Source organism: Rhinolophus sinicus, linkage group LG02 (assembly GCF_036562045.2).
Source record: "Rhinolophus sinicus isolate RSC01 linkage group LG02, ASM3656204v1, whole genome shotgun sequence".
Classification (NCBI taxonomy): Eukaryota; Metazoa; Chordata; class Mammalia; order Chiroptera; family Rhinolophidae; genus Rhinolophus; species Rhinolophus sinicus.
This window is the reverse complement of record NC_133752.1, coordinates 194,263,800-194,291,141: the sequence shown is the minus strand read 5'-3', so window position 1 is coordinate 194,291,141 and position 27,342 is coordinate 194,263,800. Positions and strand designations below refer to the sequence as shown.

The 27,342-nt window shown below is 53.5% G+C and overlaps 1 protein-coding gene across 1 annotated transcript; it reads left to right on the top strand.

Moving 5' to 3' along the window:
* The first annotated feature begins 291 nt into the window (after window positions 1-291).
* RANGAP1 (Ran GTPase activating protein 1) lies at window positions 292-27,342 on the top strand. Its single transcript, XM_019734535.2, has 16 exons — window positions 292-496; window positions 2,828-2,977; window positions 8,581-8,708; window positions 11,603-11,662; window positions 12,394-12,573; window positions 14,375-14,509; window positions 18,084-18,242; window positions 19,292-19,405; window positions 19,771-19,870; window positions 19,957-20,041; window positions 21,040-21,229; window positions 22,156-22,275; window positions 23,694-23,796; window positions 24,998-25,086; window positions 25,333-25,454; window positions 26,263-27,342. Exons 2-16 carry the CDS (start codon window positions 2,866-2,868, stop codon window positions 26,330-26,332), a joined length of 1,767 nt encoding a protein of 588 aa, XP_019590094.2. The 5' UTR covers window positions 292-496; window positions 2,828-2,865; the 3' UTR covers window positions 26,333-27,342.

Below are 27,342 nucleotides of genomic sequence, written 5' to 3'. Positions count from 1 at the left end.
TAGTCTCCCTGGCCGCTCCGGGATAAACGCCGCCCTGTGGTCTCCGGGAGAAAGAGCCAGAAGCCGAAAAGGGAGGGCGAAGAGGGAGCCGGCGGAGGCTCTCTGGGCGCGGTGCATCATGGGACTGGTAGTTCACCGTCGCGCTCCGCGGCGTCCCACGCGGAAGAACTGAACTACCATACCCGAGAGGCCACGCGCGAAGGGGCAGGGGAAGCCGCCTGAGCCTCGAACAAATCAAATCCGAGGGAAGAAACTGCCGGCTTTCAAAATCCTCCTCCTCCGCCATCATCCGCCACCGTGCGGAGAGCAGGTGGTGTCGGAGACGCTAGTAGCGAGAACCGCAGTGGGGAGCTGACAGGCGGGCTGGGCATCGGGACCGCAGGACTCGGAGGCAACGACCCCGACCTGACCTGACCCGGACCCTAAGTCAGTCCCCACCCCGCCGGGCGGACGCGCGCGCTCGGGTGGCCCCACGCGGCGGCGTCGTCTGTTTACGGTAGGGTCGCGGTCCCTTTCCTTTCCCGATCACCTGCCTGGGATGAGGGCGGGGGAGGGCGGCATGGCCCTGGAACTAGGCGAGGAAGGTGTGACGCCTCTGAGCGCCTTCTCCCCTGCGCCTTTGGCGGCCAAGAGCCGGGAGGGGTGGAAGTGGGGGTGCTGGTCCCTTTCACGAGTGGGGAAACTGAGACAGAGAGGGCGTCTGGCTTGCCCGGGCCGCCCAGCCCGCCGCTGCCAGCAGTGGCGTCTCCTGTTAGCGTCGGTGTCAACTGGGGGCGGTGCGCGTCTGCCAGGGCTCCCTGGTGCGGCTCCCGCGCTACCCGCCTGTCATTTGCGGCCCACACTCGCGCGTCGCTCCCTCGCCGCCTTCTCCCAGTAGGCGCGCACCCGCGGAGGGCCTGAGCTGGCGCCGCGCCCCCGGGAATTAGCGTGGGTCACTGCTAACGCTTCGCAGAAGCGATGGATGTGCACCTCAAAGTGTGACGCCCCTGCGCAGAAGGGAGAGGACTGTTTGTGTCTCGACTATTTTTTTGCTCTGTCGCTGCCCCTTTGCAGACTTTGGACAAATGAATTCACCGCTCTGTGCTTCGGTTTCTTAGTCTTTAAAGCTGATCGTGTGTGTATGTTAGACTTGAAGGATGGGCTTTCCTCCAGCTGATAAGTTGTGTTCCTATTCCATCTGGAGACCTCACCACCATTTTTCTAGCCTCAAATTGTCCCCTCCCAGAACTGCAAGACGTGGTGGGGTTTCAGGCTAATTTTTATTCAGTTTCATTTCATCATTAGAGCACCTACTAAATACCAGGCCCAAAACAGCAGATAGAGTGATGTTGTCAAAACACGTCAGATCACCTCTCTCCTCTACTCCAAACCTTCCCGTGGCTCTCCTTGTCACTCAGATAAAAGCCAGTTCTTAAATGGCCTTTGTGACTTGGGCTTCTTGTTAATTCTCTTTCTCCTCTCTCACCTCCCTTTTTCTCTGTGCTCCAGCCCCACTGGCCTCTGTGAAGTTCCTCTTCCCCACAAGAACCCATGTTGCATTTGCAAGAATGCTCTTCCCCCAGGTATCTGCATGGTCCAATCCCTGATAGCCTTCGAGTCTTTGTTTCTTTCCTAATAATCCTCCTCTACACATTGCACCCCCCCAAAAAAAAAAAAAATTCCTTACCCGGTTCCTTTACTGTTTATTTTTCTTACCAGACACTGAGTATCTTATTTAAGATACTAAATATCTTGTTTAGAACATATGTTTCAAGAGGGCAGGTTTTTGTTTCATTCACTGCTATACTCCTGATACTTGGAACAATGCCCAGCACACAGTAGTACTCAATAAATTTTGAATGAATGAGTGGACATCTCCTTACCCAGAATAATTCATGCTTATTGATAAAGACATACAGACAGACCAGGGTGATAAGAGTTAAGATAAGAAACAGGAGGGAAACTGGCTATTTGGGCCCAGAGGAAGCCTGGGGCTGGGGTGCTATCACAACTGTGTCTTGAGTATGAGAAGCCTGGGGGAGAAAGTTCTGGATAGGAAGGAGTCTTCGTGGGCATCTCCTTGTTCTATCCTCCATATCAGTCTTCCTTCGTCTCCCCTAATGACTAGCCATTTTCTCTTTGGGGAAATGTGGTCCTTTGGGCCAGTCTGCTGAGCTCTAGGCTGGAAGCTCCTTTTTCCAGCATCTCTGCCCTTGGTGTATTGTGATGGTGACTGTTGTGATGTGATGTAGAAATCTTTGGTCTCCTAGGAACCCCTGAGGCCCAACCCCCATGGGCTGCCTTGTCTCCTAGCCAAGGGTGAAACCAGATGTGCAGTGGGCTGACCCCTGTACCCCACCCTGAGAGTCATGCCAGCGTGGGTAGTGGGGCATTCTCTGGCATGGATGACCTGGATCCCATAGCCATCTGTGTTCTGTTTGAGGAATGGGACCCTCAAACAGAGAGCAGCCAAGATGATCAGGCAGGTGTGTGCTAGGGACAGACTCTTTGCAGCCGGGTCTGGGACTCAACTGCCACTCACTGGGGGCAACTTACATGGCTTTGCTAGGTGGCCCAGCTGGGGCACTTGGGCACAGGAGGACTTGTGAGATGGTAACTCTTCGGAGGCGAAATATGATTTTTCTGCTTTCTCATTACCTCTTCCACCTTTCTAGAACTGTTCCTTCCCTAATGCTGTTTTCATTTCCCTCAGTAGTTTAGCTCTTGGGATTTCCAAAGCAGGGGAGGAGGGCTTAGGCCCCTGAAACAGCCAATGTTCTATCCTGCCCTCCCCAACCGGAAGACCCCAAGGGACTCCTCTCCCTTAATGAAACTTTGGCTTCCTCAGTTTGCAGATTTCCAGGGGAGCCCCCCAACGTGTCCAGCATGGCCTCTGAAGACATTGCCAAGTTGGCAGAGACGCTAGCCAAAACCCAGGTGGCCGGCGGACAGCTGAGTTTCAAGGGCAAGAGCCTCAAACTCAACACTGCAGAAGATGGTGAGTTCCTGTGCGGGCTGGCCCAAGGGAGGAAAGGGAGTATGCAAATGAGCACTTACTTTTACTGGTTGTCAGGCTCATTTAGTTATATAATCACATAACTTGTCCCTGCAGCTCTGTGAGGTAGCATTGGGCCCATCTGACTGTGAGGCTCAAAGGTTATTTGCCGTGAGCACACATAGGCTTCCTTGCTGGTCTTCTTGTTTGCAGTGGGCATTCTGGCCGTGACTGTTCTGGCTGACAGGTGGGAAGGACCCCTTTTTCTCTTGGAGGGACCGCAGTTAGTGGCAGTTCCATGGTATAGTCGCTGACTTCTTCAGATCCACCCCCACCATCCCTAGCTGGTCTGGGAATACCTATCACCTTCCCCAGTGCTGAGGCCCTTATGGAGCTGCATTAAAACCACAATCCAGACCCTCTCGGGAGGTCTGGTCCATGCAGCTTAATGTCCCCTGGAGAGGCTGGATGTTCCTGTCTGTGTCCAGGCGCCAAGACTGGAGAGAACTAGGAATCAGAACGTAGACCATTTCTCTCTCTCCCTGGCCAAGACATGGCTGGCACCGACCAACCCTGAATCCCCTGGTGTCTAGAAGTGAAGGCACCTATGTCGATATTTTATAGGCCTCTCGATGTCCCTGCCCAGCCAGGGAAACTAGTCTGGACTTGCCTGTTTGTCATGGTGTACAGCCAGGTTTGCTCCCCTCTGCTGGTCAGAGATTGCTCTAGTCCTTGGGTTGCTGGCAGTGTGGTGATGTACATTCCTAACATCTCTCTACAGGGCCTTAAAAGTTACCGAGTTCCTCCTTGTGCTTTTATTACTTTTGATCCTTGCATCATCCCTGAGAGAGGAAGGTAGAAATGTTGCCATTTTATAAATAAGGAAAAAGGACTTGTGAGACTTAACCCAAGGTCATACACCTGGTAAACAGCAGAGCCAGGGTTTTCACAGAGGTCCAGCTGCATCCATCCCTGTTCCTGTGCTTCTCAGTAGACATTCAGCTTGGTGCAGTGAACATGAATTTGCTATTAAATGCTATTCATTGAACACTGTGTCAGGCAGAGTCTTAAGTGCCATACAAATAGTATCTCAGTTTATCCTCCAAAAGCCCTTGAGGTAGGTTTCATTCCCATTTTGCAGATTGGAGCATTGAGGCTCAGGGAGGTGATAGGACTTACCTAAGGGCACAGCTGTAAGTAATGCAGCTGGTCTTAGAACTCAAGTTTGTCTGGCCCTAAAATCCATGCAGATAACCACTTCACCAGCCCAGGCTGTACATGTGGCTTCCCATTTATAAGGTCACGGGGATGCCCTGCTTATAGTCCCAGCCTCTGAGGAGCTCCTAACCTGGAATGGGAATGAGGTACCCAAATAACTAATAGGAGGTAGACACTGAAAAACATGACCGGAAGGCAGGGGAAAGGGATCACTTTTTAGCTTAGGAGGGCCTAGAAAGTCTCTGGATGAGGTAGTGTTTGAACTGTCCTTGAAGGAAGATTTGAAGGGGAAAGGGCACAGCAGGCAGGGAACCACGTGAGGTAGACACAGGAGCTGAGACTCACAAGGTAGGCTTGGAAGAAAAGTCAGAATCCCATTGCGAGCCCAGGACAGAGGCCCTTGAGTGCTATGCTGAGGCCACAACGTCCTCATCATGGGCTCAGAAAGGGACTCCATCTTGGCTGGGAGTGAACCAGCGCGGTCAGGGGTAGGCAAGAGCCAGTGCAAGGCCATGAAGCTGGTGATTAGAACAAGGCCCTTTTCTCCCCAGGAAGTCATTTAAGGACAAAGAAAGGCCGTTCTGCTTTACATGGCAGAGTGATAAACACCTGGAACTTGTTACTTTGTGAGGTGGCAGAGGCTAAAAAGAGAAATCCCTGCCACTCAGCCTCATGACAGTTGGTTAAACTCCATTTGGATTGAAAACCAAGTGAGAGAGGAAACTCATTGAGACCCCTACCCTCTGTTGTCCCCACTCTTCCCATTTTGGTGCATTTCCTTCCAGAGTTGGTCAGTGCTTGAGACTCTGCCCAGGGCTGAACTTGTGGAAAGCACAGTACCTGTGTGTTTCTGTACTTAGATCACTTATACAACATAAGTTGTCTTCCCTTGGGGCCCTGACATCTCTTGTCACATTGACTTTTTTTTTCTCCCCTTCTTCCGCCCAGCCCCCCTTCCCACTCTGGTTCAAGCCTCTGTTTCTCAGTCTAGTTGTGTAGGACACAGTTCCCTGGCTGAGGCAGTCAGTCATCGGTCAGCCGCTCACAGCAGCTCTCGCCGGCTGCTGGCCGCTCACGCTGGCTGCCGGCCACTCACACTGGCCACCAGCCGCTCCTGGCAGCACATGGCAGCCCACCGCGGCACACAGCAGCCCATGCCGACCGCCAGCTGCTCACAGCAGCCCAGCTCCAGGGAGAGCCATTGTTTACAATCTTAGCTGCAGAGGGCGCAGCTCACTGGCCCATGTGGGAATCGAACCAGCAACCTTGGAGCATGGCGCTCCAACAATGTGAGCCACCGGGCTGGCCTTCACATTGCTTTTAAGGAGTACATAAACATGCCCTTGAGTAGCTCTCCTCTTTCCTTGTTGACCTGGCCAGTCCCTGGATGTTAAAGGGGGCTCCCTTTTGGAGCAGGTCTTCTAAAAGGCTGAAAGGTCATTCCAGCCATTGCCCTGGGTGCCAGCTCCAGAGTAATCACCCAGGAGAGTAGGGGAGGGATTAAGGGGCTTCTCTGCTTGGGGGCTGCATGAAGTCCGTGGTTGTGCGCAGAAGCAAGGGTCTGGAGAGGAGCACATAGGTTCAGTTTTGGAAAACCAGTCTGAAGCCCAGTGCTGCCGTTTCCCCTGAACACCTGGGCAGAGTTGCTTTATTCCTTGAAACCTCAGCCTTCCCTTCTAGAAAATGGGAGGCTCATACCTGTCCAGCCTTCCATCTCGTGAAATGAGAAATGGAAAATGAATGCTGATCACCACTTTCTAGCTGTGTGACCTTGGTAGGCATTTACTTACCTTTTCTGTGTCTCAATGTCCTCAATTGTAAAACAGACGTAGCAGTAACCACCTTATTAGATGTGGTGAGGGATGTATGAGTTCATGTGTGTAAAATGTGTGTTAAATGCTTGTCTGTATGTAGTAGTGAGGGAGGCAGAGCCAGTCCCTTTGCTCATGGAGCTCATGACCCAGTGAGGAAGACAGTATTGACAAAGTCACCATATAATGATGAAGTAATCATTTAGACAGTGGTAAAGTTTGAGATCGGGGGCCATACTGACTGTAGAGACCTGACCTGGCTGGGAGGTTAGCAAGGGCTTCTGAGGAAGTACTGCTGAGGTGGAGGGGAGAGGGAGGCAGGCAGGCAGGCAGGTGTGTGCAGAGGCCCCCAGCTCGGACAGCTCAGGGAGCCCCTCACAGGCTGTATGTTACCGTCTTCCTCTAGACCAGGGGTGTCCAAACTTTTTTTAACAGTTTTCACCAAGGGCCATATGCGGTAAAATACACAAACAGCCGGGCCACTCACTCGAGGTGAAGTATGTATTGCCTCATCGGGTTTATTTAAGTAAAGTAAATATATGTTTGGAATTTGCTGCGTGCCCATTGAAAATGGATTGCAGGCCGCAGTTGTCCTGCGGGCTGCAGTTTGGACACCCCTGCTCTAGACCCTCTGTAGACTTTGTAACCCAGAAGGTCAAATTCAAACTTTTATCTCCCATATATATTTCCGTTTTTTCTTGCCATGTCACCCCACCCCACTCCATCTTGTGCCAGCCAGACTAGATTTTGTTCTGTTTCAAGTAACTGGTGTGTTTTGTTCAGATTATAAAGTTCATACATGCTCATTATAGAATACAGAAACACTGAAAGAAGGGGAAAAAAACAGCCTATATCGTCATTATCACACAGCCCAGGGATATAACTACTGTTAATTTTGGTACATTTTCTAGACTTTTTGTTTTCCTAAAAGTATCTGAGTTCCTTTTGTTTTTTTTGTAATAATTGATTTTATTACAGATACTTTTTTTTTTTTTTTTTTTAATTTTTATTGGGAAATATTGGGGACAGTGTGTTTCTCCAGGGCCCATCAGCTCCAACATGTTGTCCTTCAGTCTAGTTGTGGAGGGTGCAGCTCAGCTCCAAGTCCAGTCGCCGTTTTCAATTTTAGTTGCAGGGGGCGCAGCCCACCATCCCATGCAGGGATTGAACTGGCAACCCTGTTGTTCAGCGCATGGTGCTCTGACCAACTGAGTCATCCAGCCACTCTATTACAAATTCTTTTCAAAGCTGCTTTATAACCTGATATATTGAGAACATTTTATTGCACGTGATGGAAAAACACAGAATCATCCATAATCCCATCACCTAGAGATAACTGCTTTAATATTTGGTTTCTATCCTTCTGGACTTTGTTTTGTGTGTGTGTGTGTGTGTGTGTGTGTGTGTGTGTGTGTGTGTGTTATATATATATATATGTATATATATATATATATAGAGAGAGAGAGAGAGAATAAATACAACATTTTAAAACTGTGTGTGATACATATATATATATATATATATATACATACATATATATATATAAATATGAGAGAGAGAGAATAAATACAACATTTTAAAAGTGTCATCTGGGGCCAGCCCGGTGGCTCAGGTGGTTAGAGCTCCGTGCTCTTAACTCCGAAGGCTGCTGGTTCGATTCCCACATGGGCCAGTGGGCTCTCAACCACAAGGTTGCCAGTTCAATTCCTCGACTCCCGCAGGAGATGGTGGGCAGTGCCCCCTGCAACTAAAATTGAACACGGCACCTTGAACTGAGCTGCCGCTGAGCTTCCGGATGGCTCAGTGGGTTGGAGCGTGTCCTCTGAACCACAAGGTTGCCAGTTCGACTCCCCCAAGGGATGGTGGGCTGTGCCCCCTGCAACTAGCAACGGCAACTGGACCTGGAGCTAAGCTGCGCCCTCCACAACTAAGATTGAAAGGACAACAACTTGACTTAAAAAAAAAAAAGTGTCATCTGTCCAAATACCATCGGAAAACCTCATTTTTCACTTACCACTATAACACAAATATTTTTTAAGTCAAACACCCGTGTCACCATTCATGATGACATTCGTGTAACTGTACCCTAGTGAATTAACCTATCTACCTACCCTCTGTTGATGGACATTTAGGTTGTTTGGAATTTTTCATCATAATAAAACAATACAGTAATGAACACCCCAAACATGAATAACTGAACGCTTGGAAGCCTTCATGCCGTGGTGCCTGGGGGGCCATTTCCCTGCTTGGCCTGCTGCGTTCCTGCCCTGGGAAGCTCCACTCCACGCACGTTCCTCACGGGTGCCCCAAGCACCTTCTTTACCCTAAGCAGCCAGTCGCTCTTTCCCTGGGCCCCAGATCTTTTGTACGTGCCTTGTTACACGTACATCATTACAGAGAAATTGCCCTTGTCGCTGTGCCCCTGCTGCACGGTGAGCCTGTGTGCGTCTCCTTGGTAAGCCAGGGCCTGGCTCATTGCCGTTGGAGCTGTGAGTGACAGGGTAGTGGTCAGGCTCTCTCCTGCCTCACTGCTTGTGACTCCAAAAGTCTGAAGTTCTGTTCTTTGGTCCTGAGCAGCCAAGGATGTGATTAAGGAGATCGAAGACTTTGACGGCTTAGAGGCTCTGCGCCTGGAGGGCAACACGGTGGGCGTGGAAGCGGCCAGGGTCATCGCCAAGGCCTTGGAGAAGAAATCGGAGTTGAAGGTGAGATCTGCAGGATGAGCAGGCCCCGACTGGTTGGGGACAAGCTTCCGCTCCCACGGCCAGCACCCGAGCTGTGTCCAGACCCCCGGGCCCTGGCCTGGTCGGCTGTCACCAGGGAGAGCTCCTGGCCTCTGGCCACCCCAGAGCACTCTGCTGGCCAGGGCTCCTCTCCCTGCATGACGAGTCCATTTGGGTCCTGAGTAACAGACACTGAGATGCTGTTACATAGGAGTGTAAGGTCTATGGGGCAACACACGTGAAAGGCAAAGGGGCAAAGAGCAGAACCAGACAGGGAGAGCCTTCAGCTTGCTTTGCAGATCTGGTATCTGTGAGGAGGGGAGGGCACAGAATCAGGCCTTGGGAACCTCCCTATGGGCACAAACCCTCAGCCCGCCCAGCAGGGAGCTCCAGACCAAAGATTGCCTGATAGAGGAGTCAGACCCCTGGTGGACTGGGTAGGTGCTGCAGCCCGAGGCGGCCACACAGCTGAATGGCTGGTTCTTTCCCATAGGTTAACTCCAAGTGGCGCCCCTCCTAGTGTGTCCAAAGTGTGTTCCACTGAACACCAGTACTTCAAGGTGCTCTTTGAGAAAAGGGGGGTATCAAGAAGATGTCATTGCATGCCCCCTTCCCAGGAACCCCAGCGTAATTAAAGCCTCTAAAGAGTCATGAGGAAAGAGCCTTGCTTTCAGACTGAAAACGGCTCTCAATTTGTGTAAGGCTAGGTTTGTGCTAGACTCTTCACACCTGTCATTTAATCCTCACAGCAACCCAGATAATATAGACTCTCTGTTTTGTATGTCAATGGAAGTACAGCTCAGAGGGGCTGAGCAAATAGTCCAGGATCCACTGCTGCTAAGTGGCTGGGCCACGCTGCACACTCCCGAGTCCAGTGCTCGTTCCATGGCACAGCTGCTTTCAGAAGGGTACGGGCTGGGGGTCACGAGCGGAAACTGAGCTTTTGCCCGGTCACGGCTTGACTGCGAGCTTCCTCAGGAAACAAACATCAAAGGCCACTTCCTCTGATGTTTGTTTCCTGAGGAAGATCGCAGTCAGGTTAACAGCCCGGGCTGTGACTGTTTCTGCTCGCCTGCCCGGGGCTGGCCTTTCTTTGAGCGGAGGCTGGGACATTTTCCAACAAAAGAGTCCGGTCCGGCCTGGTGACTGCATAGGACAGATGTGGCTGGTCTTGGAAGCTACAGGAGCTGAGCTTTGGCATCCAGGGACCTGGGTTCCAGCTCCAGCATCACCAACTTATTTGCATTACGTGGCCTTGCACTAAACTCAGCTGAGTCTGGCTCCTCCATGAAGCTTTTCCTCCCAGAGAGGTTGCCGTGATGGCCAAATGCAGGCTGCTGTTATGAGAGGGCTCGGCCAGGGGGAGTGCCATGTGCATCTTGTCACCCTGTGCAGACCTCTGCCCTGGGTCACCCCACCCCAGCATCTTAGTCTTGCTTCTGTGCAGGAGGGAGCCCAGGGTTGGGGCAGGGGCACGTGGGAGCTGCCCTTGACGCTCGTCGTGCCCTGGGCACGGTACTGATTCGGGATGAGGTATTATCTGCCCTGTTGAGCCATGTGCACTGTTAGGTCGTGACAAATGAGAAAAGTGTGGCCCCCGCCATCACACGTCCCAGTGGGTCGGGATTGGAGCCCAGATATCAGCCCAGTCTCCTCACTGGTCTATTGCCCACTTGGAGGTCGTGAGGCCTAAAAGTCTTTCAAAGATCGGATACCAGAGGTCAGAGACCGACAGTGGCAGGCTGGGGTCAGTTACGTTGGGTTCAGAACCCAGGCCTTATGCCTTGGGGCCCCCTGCCGACCCTCAGCCCATCAGAGTTGGATTTCGGAAGCTTAGGAGAGGTGCCAGTTGTGAGGGGCTCTGGTGCACAGGCGGTGGCCCTGTCTTGGCCTGCGTGCCAGTGTAACTCACTGAGCAGACCTGTACAGAGCGTCTCCTGAGACCCAGGTGTGTGAGTGATTTTGCTTTACCTTCTACAAAACCAGCTTCCCTAGAACTTAAGGTTGGATTTAGTTTATCCATTTTAAGGGCTGGATTTTCAGGGGAAAGGTGCCTCCCCTTGTCCCCTCATTTCCAGGTTTGGTCCAGAAAAGGCAGGAGGTGCTAGAGTTATTTTGGACACAGCAACCAGACTTAGAGGGTAGGCGTGTGTGCATGGAGACTGCCAGTGCTGGCCAGTGTGTTAGACGACCCAGTTGTGTGGCCCCCGTCTTTGTGACATTTACCTAATACTTCCTTTAAATCAGCTCACTTTGAAGTAATTGAAAAATAAACATGACCTCTTCTATAAATGGAAAGTGTTATCCCTTACCATTGCCACCTAAAGGCCTTGAGCCTGAGGCCTGCTCCACCTTTGTTTGACAAACCAGAAGTAGGGGCGTGGGTAAGACCCGCCAGCCTCAAAGTGAGGTCACCTGGAGGAGGTCAGGAGGGTTGAAAAGAAGCTCGAAAAAAGAGTAACTTCCTCGCTGCTGGATCCCATATTTTTACTTTTCTGTTCCTCTACCACCCAAAATCATGTCACATGTCGCTGTAGCTCACACCGAATGGGAAACTGGCATTGGAAAGGAGGACTTAGCCATCTTGGTCCTGCCCCTGCCACTGCCTTGCCATGGGGCCTGGGGCCTTTAACCCTGTTTCCCTCCCAGGAAACCAGAGGGCTGGACAGATGAGGTGTTTCCCTGACACTTCAGTTGAGCCCCCATTGCCCTTGGGGGTCTTCAGGTCCCACCAGCTTTGGCCAGAGCTGCTCCAGCTTTTCACTGACAAAGCCCAAATTGAGAAGTCTTGTAGTGCTCTGCGGTCCAAGTTTATGAGATGAGGTGCTGCCGCAGGCCACCTCTGATGGTCTCAGCTAATTCTTCTTCCTTCCAAGCGATGCCACTGGAGCGACATGTTCACGGGGAGGCTGCGGTCCGAGATCCCGCCGGCCCTGGTAAGTGAACGAGGCCACTGCTCCTGGGCACGGGACCCCTGGGGCAGTTCCCAGGTCTTTTTCTCACACTTCCTTTCTGGACACTAAGATATGTCCTGTGGGTGACTGAGATGCTGAAACGGGAGCCAGGCAAGCACAGCATCTGCCCTGTGTGCTGACGGGCAGGTGGGAGTGCAGGTGATAGCGGGGAGCCAGGGCCCTGAGAGACTGGGAGGTCTATTGACAGGAAGGACAGCAGAGACCAGGGATTCCTGGGTTTCGTTCTTGAGCTGCTTGGTTTCCCTCTCACCGTGGATGTCGCTCCCTACATAGTGACCTGTCTCGTCCTGGAATTTCCCTCCCTTGCACCTTGAGTTTCTGCTTCCTCATGACCTCAGTCAGCACACACAGTGCTGCGTCATGCTTATGTCTCTCTGCTCATGTTTCTACTGCTGCCTGGAATCTCCTCATATTTGATTGGCTGATTCTCATCTAGACTGAGCTCCAAGGTCTCCTCCTACAGGAAGCCTTCCCTGAACTCCCCACTTGCACCAAGCCCCATGCCCCAACAGAATTAGGAGCCCTCTACAGGGTTTCCAGTCCTGGGTATATAATGTGACAGCTCTATGCTGAAGTGATCTGTGTCTGCCAGTTCCCCACCAGCTGGGTGCCCCCTGAGGGCAGTGGACCTGGCACAGAAGCAGCATTTGGTAGGAGGCTTAGACACTGACGTGAGCTCCCTCTATGCCCAGATCTCACTAGGGGAAGGACTCATCGCAGCTGGGGCCCAGCTGGTGGAGCTGGACCTAAGTGACAATGCATTTGGGCCTGACGGCGTGCGAGGCTTCGAGGCCCTGCTGAAGAGCTCTGCCTGCTTCACTTTACACGAACTCAAGCTCAACAACTGTGGCATGGGCATCGGTGGTGGCAAGGTGGGTCGGCGGCCTCCCTCATGTCCCCACTGTCTCTCACCCTTCCTCCCTGCTCAGTCCCCTGCTATAATACACTTGCCTCTGAAGTAAGTACTCTCAGCCACCCACCATCTCGGATCGTTGCCTGTTGTTTCTCTTCAAAGGAGAAGAGCCTCAAAGGTGGCAGCCTATGGCCAGTGGTGAGAGGAGATGGTGTCCTTGAGGGTGGGGTTGCCAAGCAACTGTCCCTGTTCATGTGTTGCCTTGGCAACGCAGAGGCAGTATTGCATACGTGCTCTGATCTGCTGATTCTGCAAAACGCAGGGCTTTGGGTGCCCCTAGACTTGCTGTGCCCTTGGAACAGCTGGCAGAACCACACGAGGCCTGGCGTGTGCACATGGGGAGCGTGCCCAGAGGAGATGACCCAGCTCACCTTTGTTCCTGACAGTCCGTCAGGCTGGTCAGTGTAGACAAGCCCCACTTTCCTTCCCAGAGGGAAGGCACTGAGGGAGGCAGCCGTTTATTCTCTTCTTGCTCCGTTCTGGCTCCTTTAGGCCCAGATTCTGGACATGCTGAGTGCCAGTCTGCATTTCTGTCTGCCTTCCCCTCTCATGTTCTGCTGAAAAGGAGAGAAGGGCTGGGACACAGGAATGACAGCGATTGGGACATCTTCTCTTTGAAGATGAATTATATGTATTATCTTAGTTCTCCCACTCCACTGACAGGTGGGTGATGCTGTCCCCAGTTTTTCAGATAACTAGGCTTGGACTTGGATATCTTGAGTCGATGGCCCCAGATGATGTAGCTAGTATGGCATGGATGTGGGGTTTGAACCTGCATCCACACGACCCGTCAGAGCAGCAGGAGGAGCCTGTGTGATGCTGGCAGAGGCCCAGGCTGAGGAGCCAGAGTGCCTCCCCTGCAGAGGGTGCCTGGCACCTCCTGCCCCATGGGAGGGAGAGCAGGGGTACGTTCCCATGCCCATCTCAGCTAGCCCTCCCCCCACCACCCAATCTAATTGGGTAATAAGCTGTGTGTGTGTGTGTGGACATAAAAACGTCTGCATCAGCACAAAAAGCAGGTCCAGCCCAACCTACAGTGTGATGTGCTGGGAGAGCCAGAGCCGCCCTTGTCAGGTGCTGCAGTCTTCCACCCATCACCTCGCCTCTGCCGGGCAGCAGTCCTGGGCACTGAAGCTTAGAAGCTAACTCCAGGCACCACCCCAAGGACGGCAAACTGGGTTTTAGGTTTTTGCCCACAGCAGCTGAGACCCTGCTTTGGACACCAGCGTGTATCAGATGGGTATGGTGGGGCCATAGTCTCCTTGGCCAGCTCTCCTTAGGTATTGGGGTGTATGGAAGAGATGCTGGAAGATTTGGGTTCTGGTCCAGAGTAGCCACCTGCTGAGCCACCGTAGGAAAGTTTCTGTTCCTCCCGGACCCTGAGTTGCTTCAGCTGGAAAATGGGACTCATGAGAGAGGGCTTGTGACAGGCTGATTGTGAAGCCGCTTCCCCAGACCTGGCGTGAACTTGGCCGCTCAGTGTTGGTCTCTCCCTTCCCGCGGGGCCTCAATCACCCATCTCTAACATGAGGCCAAACCCCCAGGATGGTAGGACACGCACATGAAGCAATGGAAGTAAAAGCCCTTTGGAAACTGAAAGGTGCTGGGCACACGTGAGGGGTGACCATTGTGCTTTTGAGCAGTTCACGTCCCTGTGTCCACCACCAGTGGGTGGCTGAAGACCAGTTTAGCAGTGTGGCTGCCCTGCTGGGAAAAGGGCATCCTGCCTAGTCCTGGGCCCTTTGCTTCTTTCCCCACAGATCCTGGCGGCAGCCCTGACTGAATGTCACCGAAAATCCAGTGCCCAAGGCAAGCCACTGGCCCTGAAGGTCTTCGTGGCTGGCAGAAACCGCCTGGAGAACGACGGAGCCACTGCCTTGGCAGAAGCTTTTGGAGTGAGTGGTTTCTGCCCATCCTGCCCATTACACTGACAGTCCTGGGTGTGCATTCCAGCTCTGGAACGGAGCTGAGCGACGTTAGGCCAGCCGCTTCCCCTCTCTGAGCCTGCTGGCCCATTCTGCAGTGAGGCAGATGCCCATCGTGCGTGTCTGGAAAGTTGCATGATTAGGAGCTGCCCGAGGCAGTGAGTGATGTCTGCCAGCTCAGAAACAGGTGTGGCGGTGCCTACATAGTGCTAGTCAGGTTGTCTGGCCTCTAGTGGGCAGGGCACAGACTGACCCTTGAGACAGAGAGGTGGGCAGGAGCAGTGGCTCAGGTGCTGAAGTGCTCTCGGGTGTCCTTATTCCCTACTGCCTTCCGCCTCCCTACCCCCCGCCCCCGCCACTGCTGGGGCGTCCCTGGCGGTGAGCTCTGTGAGATGACCACACCTGCCCCCATGGGGCTGGGAACTTTGGGGTCTGTCCCCCTGTAATGCAGGGACTCAGCTCCTGCTCCCTGCACAAGAATGCAGGATACGGTGAGGCCAAAAAGGAACAACAACGGAGCCATAGATAGAGGAGTCATATCACTATATTCTCACTGGCAGCTGGTCGAGACATAGGAAGTAGGATCAACCGATTCACAACCCGCCATCTGCACTTGCTAACCCCACTTGCTAGCCACAATCCGCTGCCCGTTTCTCTGCCAACCAACCAACCCCCTTGCCAGCGTAGCCACGGCAGTTATATTAGTGGCCAATGGCTAACTGGTTACAGCTGATGGCCAACTACTACCCGAGCCGGCACCTTTCCACGTGAGGTCGAGAGTCTGGAAACTGCTCTCCTGGCTCTGTCCCCACACCCCCTCCTCTTAATTTAAATGTTTTCTTGGGCAAACAATATTCCAGCAGCATTAATGGTATTTGGGCCAGAGCAGCAGCCCCCACAGTCCTGCCACGTACAGCGGCCCACCTGCTGATGCTCACCGCCGCAAGCAGAGTGGTGAGCCCGGGAGCAGGGCCTGTGGCTCACCGGACCCCTGATCGCGGGGCAGCTCCTTCCTCCTCCTCTGGAGTGGGAGGAGCCTAGTTACCATCCCCGTAAACATCGGGATGTTAAAGATCACGCCTTCTCTGTACCCCTTCCTGCAGCCGCTGTCCCCAGTGCACTAAGAACGGGGATATGTTGTGATTGTCATCAGGTGTCCCCTGGAGCTCTTAGGACGGGGTTCATAACCCAGGGTCCGTGGTATCCCAATAGTCTGGAGAGAATTCAGGGAGCCTTTGAACATGGGTGGGGGACGTGGCGTGATTATTGGTCACTAAGATAGCTAAAAGATAATACCGTGTTTTCTGGAAAATAAGACCTAGCTGGACAATCAGCTCTAATGCGTCTTTTGGAGCAAAAATTAATATAAGATCTGGTCTTATATTAGTCCCAGATTCTGGAAAGGCAGAATGCCAGTCTGCATTTCTGTCTCCCTTCCCCTCTCATGTTCTGATCAAAAGGAGAGAACGGCTGGGACACAGGAATGACAGGGATCAGATCATCTTCTCTTTGAAGATGTATTATATGCGACCGGGTGGCATATTTATATTATATGAGACTGAATATAATATAATATAATATATAATACCAGGTCTTATTTTACTATAAGACCGGGTCTTATATAATATCATATAAGACCCAGTCTTATATTAATTTTTGCTCCAAAAGATGCATTAGAGCTTATTGTCCAGCTAGGTCTTATTTTCGGGGAAACACGGTATTACCTTCAGCTGTAAATACAGACTTCAGAAATCTCTGATTTTGTTACTAATAGAAATCACAGATGTTTTGTGTTAAACTACAAATACAGAAGGTGCCAAAAAAGGTATACACATTTTAAGAAAGGAAAACTGTATTAAAATTGTAACATTCAATGTATACCGATAACAAAAGATGAATACAAGTCACGTTTGACTTCTGCAATTACAAGAGATGCTCAAAGTGGTCACCATCCGTGTCCAAACACTTCTGATTATGGTGAACTACTGCTTGAGCAACGTTGACCTAAGTGTCCACTTGTACACATTTTTTTGGCACCCTGGTATATGGAAATCTTTGTTGCTCATCCATCAAGGATGACAGTAGTGGTAGACTTGCCTCTAGGTCTTTTCTTGCCCCTGGGTCTTGTTTTTTAGTGCCTTTATAAGCACATTATGTTACTACAGCACACATTTGGGGGTTTTCTAAATACTTTGATAACTGTCTTCCAATCAGATTGATTTCCTTTGTTATCCCATATAATTTAGCTTAAAATTTAGAAACATTATCCTGAAGGAGCCCAGGGGCTTTGCCAGATGGCCTGAAGGGTCCATAGCACAGAAAATGTTAAGAAGCGCTGACTAGTAATATGCCTCAGTTGGCCTTCCTGTGTTTATTTGTTTTTGTTTTTTTCTCTACTTGAAATCTTTGTTAAGCTATTTTTAAATTCTCATGAATCTTGTGCTCTTTTTTTTCAATTACAGTTGACATTCAATATTATTTTATATTAGTTTCAGGTGTACAGCATAGCAGTTAGACATTTGTATAATTTATGCAGTGATCCCCCTAATTAGTCTAGTACACTTGACACCATACATAGGTATTACAATATTATTGACTGTATTCTCTAGGCTGTAATGCCTGTGTTTATTTGTGAGCCCCCATGCTTTGCTGAGCACCCAGGGACAACAGAAGGTGCCTACTTAGGCGCAGAATTATGCTAGGCCTGTGCCCAGTCCCAGGTAGCTGTGGAGATTGGGATGTGGGCCTCTCCTGGAGAGCGCAGGGGCTGATGGGGTCCAGACAAGAAAGTGACTTTGCTATTCCAGGATGATGAGCACCATGACAGAGGAAGGACAGGGTGCTCTGGGAGCACAAAAGAAGAGCACTGGATTGTGCTGGGGGTGGGGTGGGGGCAGAATCCAGGAAGACTTCCTGGGAGAGGAGGCTTCCAAAATGAGAGCTGTAAAATGCATAGTAGTCAGCCTACCAAGAAAATACCAACACATGAGAAGATGGAGTATTCTAGGCAGAGAGAAGTGTCAAAATGTTGGGATAAAAGTGGCTAGGTGGGTTATGGAAGTCCCCCTCCTCACCCCCAAAAAAGGCCATGGTATGTGGGTTGCCAGTCATGTAAATAGGGCAGGAGGACCCCAAGAAAGAAAGGCCAACTGGAGCTACACTGAGCAGAGAAGAGCCATGGCTGACTACCGGGCCAGAGTCTAGGGTCCCCACCGTGCAGAGGACACAAGACTAAAAAACCTATGTTCGTAGCTGTGTGACCTTGGGCAAATCACTTAGCCTCTCTGATCCCTAGTGTTCTCTGTCCTGTGGAGATCCTAGTCCCAGGTAGGTCTCCCTCATGAGGATGTGGAGAGGCTCAGATGCAGCCATGCCCAAAAACGCGCTTTAAGGTCTGATCTGTGCCGAGAACGTTCACGGACAAGCCCCTGCCTGTGCTGACAGCAGCCCCTCCCTGTGTCTGTGTGTAGTGCGGCCCTCCTGCCTGCTGGATGGCACTGGCGCTCAGGTGCCCCCCTCTTCCTCTCCCTGCTGCTCTTCACAGATCATCGGGACTCTGGAGGAGGTCCACATGCCACAGAATGGGATCAATCACCCCGGCGTCACTGCCCTCGCCCAGGCTTTCGCCATCAACCCCCTGCTGCGGGTCATCAACCTGAACGACAACACCTTCACTGAGAAGGGTGCCGTGGCCATGGCCAAGGTGAGGCTGGTGCAGCAGGGCCAGGTCAGGCCCTGGCGAGTAGCGTCTGGCTGCTGTCTTTGCCGGGAACCTATCAGCCAGTGGCTGCTTTGCCCCACTTCCCGCCTCCTGTGGGTCCAGCTGTGTAAACATGCCCAGAGCAGGGCATATGTCAGGAGCTAGCCTGCACCCTTCTTGGGCAGCTGAGTGTCCGTAAGGCCACTTCAGCCTGTTTGCTTCATTGATTCTGTTTATTGAGCCCCTGTCTGCGCAGCCCTGTGCCAGTCACAGGCCACTCGGAGTTGAGTCAAAGACTCCGCCTTCAAAAAGCCCCCGGTTCAAGGAAGGGAGGGAGTGGCTAATTGGTGACAGTGCAGGGTCGCGAACACAGTGGCTGGCTGGCTGTTGGGGCCTCTGCATGGGAGGGCTCTCTGGTCCCCATCAACCTGGCAGGGCTCCATGCCCCCCAAAAGGCTAGCCCTGCTGCTGCGCGGTGCTGGCAGACAGGTGTGCAAGTGTTGGGGAGCACACAAGAAGTTCAAATCCCACGAGGAGAGGCTTCCTGGAAGAGGTCACATTGTGGTCAAGTTGTACAGGACAAATGGACTTTTCTCCGGACAAAGAGGGTGGGAAGAGGGGTGTTTTAGGCAGAGGTGTCAGCAGCAGGTGGGAAGGCCCAGAGATGAGCGGGATCCTTGCTTAATTGGTCCTAGTTTGACGTGACCAGGGTTCAAGGTATGTTTGAGGGCTGGAAGAGATGAAGAGAGGCGGGCAGGACCATGTGGCCTTGCTGAGTCCTTGAGACTTTCTCCTGTAAGTAATCAGGAGCCATGGAGGATTTGAAGCAGGGGTGTGACATAGTCAGATCGGTGCTTCCAGAAAAGGGTTCTGGCTGTAATGTGGGACTAGGGTGGAGAAGGGTTTAGCCAACAGGGAGCTGATGAGAAGAGCTGAGGAGGCCAGACTGGATACAGAAGAGGACGGTGTGGTGACTGACAGGCTGTGACATGGGCTCATGGAGGGCAAGGTGTGGTCTGACCCTCACCCTGGCCCTCACTTCCTCCCTGCAGACCCTGAAGACCTTACGGCAAGCGGAGGTGATCAACTTTGGGGACTGCCTGGTGCGCTCTAAGGGTGCCGTTGCCATTGCAGACGCTGTCCACGGGGGCTTGCCCAAGCTGAAGGTGCCCTCTGGGGTTGAGGCTTCCCCCACACTGCGGGGGGGTGGGTGGAGAGGGGGCGGTGGCAGAAGGTCTGATCTTCAAAGGCATGGGGGCCTGAGTCCTTGCACACCCTCCCTCTTTGGTGATGTGCCAGTCTCTTCACCTCAGAAACGCAGCTTATTCATTTTAAAAATGCGACGAGGGGAGTAAGTACCTGGTATGTTGTTGGGTGAATAATGTTGTTTGTATTGTTGGTGTCATTTTGCTCAGCTGGAGGGTAAAGCCTGTCTTACCCTCCCTTGGGGAAATGGAGGCTTCCGAGTGGGCTCTGGGCTCCCGGCCCACGTCTTTGCCTGCCACTCACTACCCCTTCCTCCTGTTTGTAGGAGCTGAACTTGTCGTTCTGTGAAATCAAGAGAGATGCCGCTCTGGCTGTGGCCGAGGCCGTGGCAGACAAGGCCGAGCTGGAGAAACTGGACCTCAATGGTAAGTAGGGGCGGTGGCCTCGGCTCGGGCCTGCTGCACGGGCCGCAGCGCCCACCCTGACCCTCCGTTCCCTCCCCCGTGAACAGGCAACGCCCTGGGAGAAGAAGGCTGTGAGCAGCTGCAGGAGATGCTGGACGGCTTCAACATGGCCAGGGTGCTGGCGTCCCTCAGGTAGTGCGCGGGGCATTCAGGCTCAGGTGTTCCTGTTAATACTTCTGTTCATTCAAAAAAGGGTGGTTGAGCTCCTGTTAAGTGCCAGGCACTGTGCTCAGGAGGCATCGGGTATGAGAATAAGGCGGCGAAGGCTGCTGACCTGTGGGGCTTCATTCTAGTGGGCAGGGGCCCAGAATAGTCAACTTTCCATACATTCAGCAAAGGGACATAGAAGCCCCTGGAGAGCGGTGAGTCGGGGAGCTCTGAAGGGACGATGTTTGATCCCATGCTGACGGGTAAGGCAGGCAGCAGTGAGGCCAGGGTAGTGATGGGGGGCCTCAGACTTGTTTTTACATTCTGTCTGAGAGACGGACTCTAGAAAGGAAAGGACCGAGGCAGACGGTGGGGGTTTCTGGGTCTGCACAGCCCACCGGGGTGGGGTGGGGCGGGGCGGCGGCAGGCTGCCTCCTCCGATAGCACCTGTCTCCCTCTGCCCCTTTGATCTCCAAGTCGGCTTCATTCACTGTGAGAGCATCATTTGTGTCCCCTCAGCGCTAGAGCCTGTGCTGCTGCTAGGAACTGGGGACACGGAGATGGGCTCAAGAGGCTTAGGGTCCAGGGGAAACGTACCCGCCTTCCTCGGGGGGTGGGGGCTGGGCAGGGAAACCCCTACCTCTCCCATCCCCCCAACTGTAGCTTCCTATGGTCAGTAAGACATGGGTGGCACCGTCCTGGGCGCTCAGCCTGGGCAGGATTCCTGCCAGACCCTGAGCCCCTGTGACAGTTCCTTTTCTCTGTATCCCCAGTGGGACTGGGGGCTCTTTTGGGACAGGGACGAGATCTGATTCTCAGCATGGGCTTCCCCGGGTGCTGAGAAATGAGTGACCAGCCCCCTGCTGACCCTGGGAGCAGCTGCTCCCCCTGCCCAGCTGGAGTCTGGGTTCACAGAGCCAGGCCTCGAGCCGGCATGGGCCACTGGGCAGGGAGGCTGTGCTTTAGCCAACTCCGCTCCGCAGTGATGACGAGGGTGACGACGACGAGGACGAGGATGAGGACGAGGAGGACGGGGAAGAGGAAGAGGACGAGGAGGAAGATGAGGAGGAAGAGGAGGATGAGGAGGAAGACGAGGAGGAAGAGCCACAGCAGCGAGGGCAAGGAGAGGAGTCACCCACACTCTCGAGGAAGATTCTGGACTCTAACAGTGGGGTGAGTGCCTTGGTGTTTGCCAGGATCACAGCCTGGTCTCCTGAACGTGAAACCCTAAGACTTCTTCACAGGGTGTTAGGGGAGAGGCCACTTAAGCCCAGTGTCCACAAACTGTTTTTGATTGCAAGCTCCTACGTATGAGTGAAAAAGGATCATCCAATGTAGCTATTTTATCTGTATTTGCATTGACCTCAGTGTGGATGTATTTACTTACAGGTACTGCTGCTGCATCATGTGTGTTATAAAACGCACAGAAGTATTATAAAAGAAGAGAGTAAAAAAACATAAAATGAAATTCTTTTTCCCGCCTATCAGTGGATTATCATAGTGACCTGTAGGGACAGCCCCTATTCCATAAACTGGCTGAGACCACGACCCACGTTGGGCCCTTGGTGTCCCTTACCTGGCCAGGATGCTGGTGGAGTCAGGGCTGCCATGTCCCTAATTCATTCATCCTGTTCCCTCGTAGGTTTCCCAGTGAAGCTTTTGGAGAACTTTGGGTTGGCCAAGGACCCCCCTACTCATGTTGAATTTGGCTGCTTTTCCAGTTTTCTGGAAGCATTTCAACAAATGGCTGGGTGTTTCTGTTTGTAGTTTTTCTCTGGGCACCTGTGGTGCTCACTGCCCATGCGTACTCGGGCTAGACTCCACTTCCTGGTGGGTCCACTGGGTTCCCCAGTGCATCTGGAGTCATTGCTGGGGCATCGCCTGTCATGGTGGGGACCCACTTGGTCTCGCCAGGCTCGTGCACTGGGAGTCAGCCAGGGCCAGTGTCTGGCGGTCCCCCACCTGTTGGGGAACTGCACACAAGTGGGAAGAAGAATTCTAGACCCTGAGCTGTGACTGGCCAGAGTAAGGGCACAAGTTCTGGGTGAGGGGTCCAGGTTCAGACCTTCACAGTGCCACCTGTGCCACCTGTCCCATAGGAGCCAGCTCCCGTGCTGTCCTCGCCATCTCCCGCAGACATTTCCACCTTCCTGGCTTTCCCTTCTCCGGAGAAACTGCTGCGCCTCGGGCCTAAGAGTTCTGTGCTGATAGCCCAACAGGTAACAGCACTTCCAACTGCAAACCTGTCCTTGCCCCAGCTTGTGGAGCTGCCAAACAAAGGGACAAGCAGAGCCCAGGGGACTGGAGGGGGGAGGCTGTCACCGGAGCGGGGGCTGCCAGGTATTCTTTTTAAATATGCAGACGCGTACATGAGTGTGCCAGTGCATACACGCTTAGGCTACAGCAAGGGCAGGCGCGCCGCACCTCAGATGACTGGAATTAGGGAGCGTTTTCTCTTCAATGCACACACCCCGGCTTCCTCTACACGTTGTGTAGGACCAGCTGCTTCTAGAACAACTGTCCTGCCCTTGGCGCCTGTGGCGGTCACATGTGTATTGCAGAGAAGCTGCCCTCGTTCTGGCTTTCTTGCTTTGTCCCTCCCTCCCTCCCTCCCTCCCTCCTTCCCTCCCTGCTTCCCTCCCTCCCTCCTTTCCTTCTTTCCTCTTTCCTTCTTTCTGTTCTGATTATCAACTACCTCCGGTTGGCCGGGCACTGCTCTGAGTACTTGGACATGGTTTTAGTGAATGCTCTTGGCATCCTGACATGGAGAGCCTGTTAGTCTTACTATACAGATGAGAAAACTGAGGTTCAAAGAGGGCGAGTGATACATGAAAATAAAATGGGCCCACTCTCAGAGCTGGCTTGACATTTTGGCTGATTTCCTTTTTATGTTTTATCTGTACTTTTTTTTTCGGGATAAATGAGATTAAATTGGCCCACCTTTTCATTTACCACCATTCATCATTTTCCTGTGTCAGTAAAACTCTTCTCCTGCCTTTGATCCCAATGAATGATGGAACACTTAGGCCAGTTTCTGGACGTTTACCGTGTTTCTCCGAAAATAAGACCTAGCCGGACAGTCAGCTCTAATGGGTCTTTTGGAGCAAAAATTAGTATAAGACCCGGTGTTATTTTACTATAATATAAGACTGGGTCTTATATAATATAATGTAATGTAATGTAATGTAATATAATATATAATTATAATACAATATAATATACTGGGGCTTATATTAATTTTTGCTCCAAAAGACCCATTAGAGCTGATCGGCTAGGTCTTATTTTCGGGGAAACAGGGTACCTTGTGTCCATCTTCTCTGTTGTCGGTGACGTAAACTTTGTTGCATGGGAATGTTGGTGCACATTCTGGATTATTTCCTCAGGCTGGATTACAGGAAGGGGACCACTGAGTCACAGGCTAGCGATTGCTTATTCGCTCACTCTGTGTGTGATACACCTGCACAGGCCAGGCTGTGAGGACATGATGTAGGTGAGGCAGGACCTGTCCTTGCACATCAGAGACCCCTGTCTTGCCAGGGCCTCCTCAAGCCAGCAGCAGAGCCCACGCACGTGTCCATTGTGCCAAAGCCCAGGGCTCTGGCCCCTGGTGACCAGCCATTATCTCCTATGTTCTCAGACTGACACATCTGACCCAGAGAAGGTGGTCTATGCCTTCCTGAAGGTGTCCTCTGTGTTCAAGGACGAAGCCACAGTGAGCACGGCAGTTCAAGATGCCGTAGGTAACGTGGGGAGGGGGGAGGTTGGGTGGCTCCTGCCTCTTTGCTACTCCAGGGCTCAGGTGACATTTCTGGTTATTGGGACCCCTCTGTTCCAGTGCTAACATATGAACTGTTCTGTGGCCCCTCCCACCTGTTCCTCTGTTGGGTTCTTGCATAGAGCAGGCTGGGTGCTCTCCTCTCTGTTTTTTGCATGTGGGGAAGCTGAGGCCTTTCCCAAATCCATCCAGCTGTATACAGTTGGAACTCAGGCCAGGGGGGCATCCACTGCAGGAAGACCAGCTGGTCACAGCCCCAGGGCCCTTGTAGAGGCAGTCCTCTCCGGGAGGGCTGATGAGAGCTGAGTCTCTGCACACTGGTCCCCTGCACCTGGCGGTCCCCTTCATGGAGGACCCTGCTTTCCCCATATCTTTCTTAAGACTTCCCAGGGTCTCTGGCCCACCTCCCCCAAAGCGTGTCATGACTTTGCCCCTCACCACCTCATTCTCTGTTACCTCCATTATAGCACCTTTCATCTTCTACTTTGTGAGCGTATGTCTGAGCCTCCGAGGGTGGGCCAGGTTCGGCTAGGCAGAGAGGAGAGGAAGGGCCTGCAGGTGAGGGGCACAGCCCATGGAAAAGCGTAGAAAGGACTGCAAACACTTGGGGTGCTGTCTCCTGGATTGGTGCACTGTGGGTGACATTGAGGCAGGAGGGTCAGTGGGAAGCGAGGATGGGTAGGCAGGTGAGGGCCAGGTGGGAATCTCCAGGTCTACTCCGTGAGATCCCAGCACCGTGGGCATTTGTGGGAACAAGTTACCTGGATTGTTTCTCAGAATAACCTCGCACAGAAGCGAGTGGCCATGGCTTCTCTGCAGACCCTCAGCCACTCTTTCCTCACCTCCACAAAATCGCTGAAACCTCCTCCAGGGCTGATCTGCCGCACTCAATCTCCGCCCCAGCTGTGCAAGGTCCCTGAGCCCATTTTACTTGAGAGGCCAGGAGAGGGAAGGACCACGGTGTCGCAGCTAGTAGGCTGAGCCCTTCCCCTGGTGTTAGTTGTCCCCTTAGACGAGTGTGTCCACCACCCACCTGCTGTGTTCACCTCCTGATTAGGGCAGGAGGCAGGACCCAGCCCTGGGCGGTGGGGGCACTGCATGCCCTTTGACCCGTGGCCGGCCTTTTGCCGCAAGAAGCACCTGCCCCTGCTTCTTCTGCCTTGCAGATGCTTTGATGAAGAAGGCCTTCAGCTCAGCCTCCTTCAACCCCAACGCCTTCCTCACCAGACTTCTCATCCACATGGGTCTGCTCAAGGTTCGTCTGCAAGGAGTGGGGGACCTAGGAGTGTGGGGGTGGGGTGCACCAGTGTGGGGGGGTGTTCTGGCCACGCCCGCCTGCCCCATCCCACAAGTCCTGCTGGGGCCTGTCACCCACTCTGTTCTGGGCCTGGCTCCTTGACCTTGCCCATAGGGCTCTCTGAGCAGGGGCTGGATGGTGGAGACCTAGGGCCTCGCAGGGGACCCCGAAGCTCACCTTCCTCTCTCTGCGTTCCCCTTGCAGAGTGAAGACAAGGTCAAGGCTGTTGCCAACCTGTACGGCCCCTTGATGGCCCTGAACCACATGGTGCAGCAGGACTATTTCCCCAAGGCCCTTGTGCCACTGCTGTTGGCATTCGTGACCAAGTAAGTGTGCCCGTCAGCTCACGTGGCCAGGGGAGTCAGCTCACAGGTCCCTTGGGCTTGTGGGAGACCCCCAGGCCTCCCAGGCTCTTGGCATCCGTGTTCGGGTTCCCATTACCCTTTAGAGGCCTCCGTCCTCATGCCCACCTGAGGACACAAGGCTCAGGGACAGTGCCTTTCCCTGTGAGAGACAGAGGACATGGAGTGGCCCCAATTTTCCAGATGAGGGAACCCGGGTCAGTTAAGGAATTTGCCCCCATAGCTGATCAAGGGTCTGTGCTTGGCAACATCCCTGGGAGTGGCTCTGGGGGCCAGAGAGGCCCGGTCACACTGGCCTTCCCTGGGGACGCCGCTACCCAGAGACATGGACACCCTAGCCTCATCCTGTAGGATCCTGGGGGGGGGTGGGGCCTGCAGGCCCCAGAGCCCACCAAGGATGCGTGGGGACGCTCGTCCCTGTCTTCGCTGAGGCCTGTGTAGCCCCAGCTGACCTCGGGCCTCCTGCGGCCTCTGTCTCCCCATGTGCCCAACCAAGAGGTGGGTTGTTTCCAAGGGCTCCAACGAGCCAGCCACACTTCAAGAGAATTGAGCACCTTGGGAGCAAGTGGGAGGGGGACAGAGGAGAAGGGAAGCTCCCCTGCCGCCCCTCCCCATCCTCCATGTGCATTTCCCTTGAGAAGTCATTGTGAGAATTAGCGACATGGAGTCTGGCACATTTCTAGCCTCGGAAATGGCCCCCACCCCCTCTGCTGCAGCCTGAGCTCCCCAGGTCCCAAAGGTGCCCACCCACCCACTGACCCTCTCCCCACAGGCCCAACGGCGCCCTGGAATCCTGCTCCTTCGCCCGCCACAACCTGCTGCAGACACTGTACAAGGTCTAAACCAGACCCTCGGCCTGGATCAGTAACGTGGGCAGGGCCTCAGATGAAGAACTCTGGCCAGAGGCAGGGAGGGTCTTTGTCGCGTGTGTCGTCAGTCCTCCGAGTATGTGTGTCGGTGTAGTGCGCGTGCTGGTGTGTACGTCTTGTCGGGGTTTGGGATTTTAATGTCTCCCTGTGGGGCTGGCCCTAGTCCCACTGGAGGGGTGCTGGCTCCAGGTCAAAGGGCTGCGAGCTGGGAGCTGCTCTGCCATTAAACTCACCGCTCTGAGGGCCTCCGCTGATCTGTGCCTCAGGCTGGAGGTCCTGGTGGCTCTGCCCACCCCCCCTTGCCCTCCTTCCCCTCTTGGGCTGCACTGAGGCCTGGGGACTTGCTGCCTGTGAGCTGCCCGTGAGCTGTCCCTCCGTCTCTGTACGGCTTGGCTGTATTTCTCGCCCTGCCTGGGGCTGCCCACTTGGCGGCTGCCTCTGCTTCCTGTCACCAAGCCCTGGGACTGCAGCCACCGCAGTCCCCACCGTCCATCCCTGCTGTGCTGACCCGTTGGCGTGAGAAGCAGAGACTGCCTTGGGGGTGGGTAAGGGGTGGTCAGCAGAGGGCAAGACCCTGGTGCCTGTGCTGTGTGGACATGATGAGAAACCAGTGGGCAGACACCAGAGGGTCCTGGAACAGGCGTTGCCTGGAGGGCGCTGGCTCTGGACCCCGGGTGGCCCTCCCCCTGGCTGTTGAGGTGTCTGTGACTGGCCTGGAGGCCGAGCAGCAGGGGTACCTGGACAGGTTCTAACCTGTACTCTAGCCTGGGGGCAGGGGCAGGGCCCACTGCTGCCTGAGCTGCATCTCTGGCGCTCATGAAGGACCTGGGGCAGGGACACGGCAGGGGCTCGGCTGAGATGTCCTGGGCCCTCCCTCCCTGAGCAGCCGGCTCTATGACGCCCTGTGCTTTTCCCTTCGTTCTCTTTGTGTCCGGGCTGTGCCCGGGGCTTCACAAATAAAGTCATGTGTGGCAACAGTGCAA

Bases quoted from the DNA above. Each gene is read 5' to 3' on its own strand.
- RANGAP1 (XM_019734535.2), top strand. From the start codon at position 2,866: ATGGCCTCTGAAGACATTGCCAAGTTGGCAGAGACGCTAGCCAAAACC. The intron at 19,406-19,770 runs GTGCCCTCTGGG...TCCTGTTTGTAG, and splicing joins GGGGCTTGCCCAAGCTGAAG to GAGCTGAACTTGTCGTTCTG. The intron at 22,276-23,693 runs GTAACAGCACTT...CTATGTTCTCAG, and splicing joins CTGTGCTGATAGCCCAACAG to ACTGACACATCTGACCCAGA.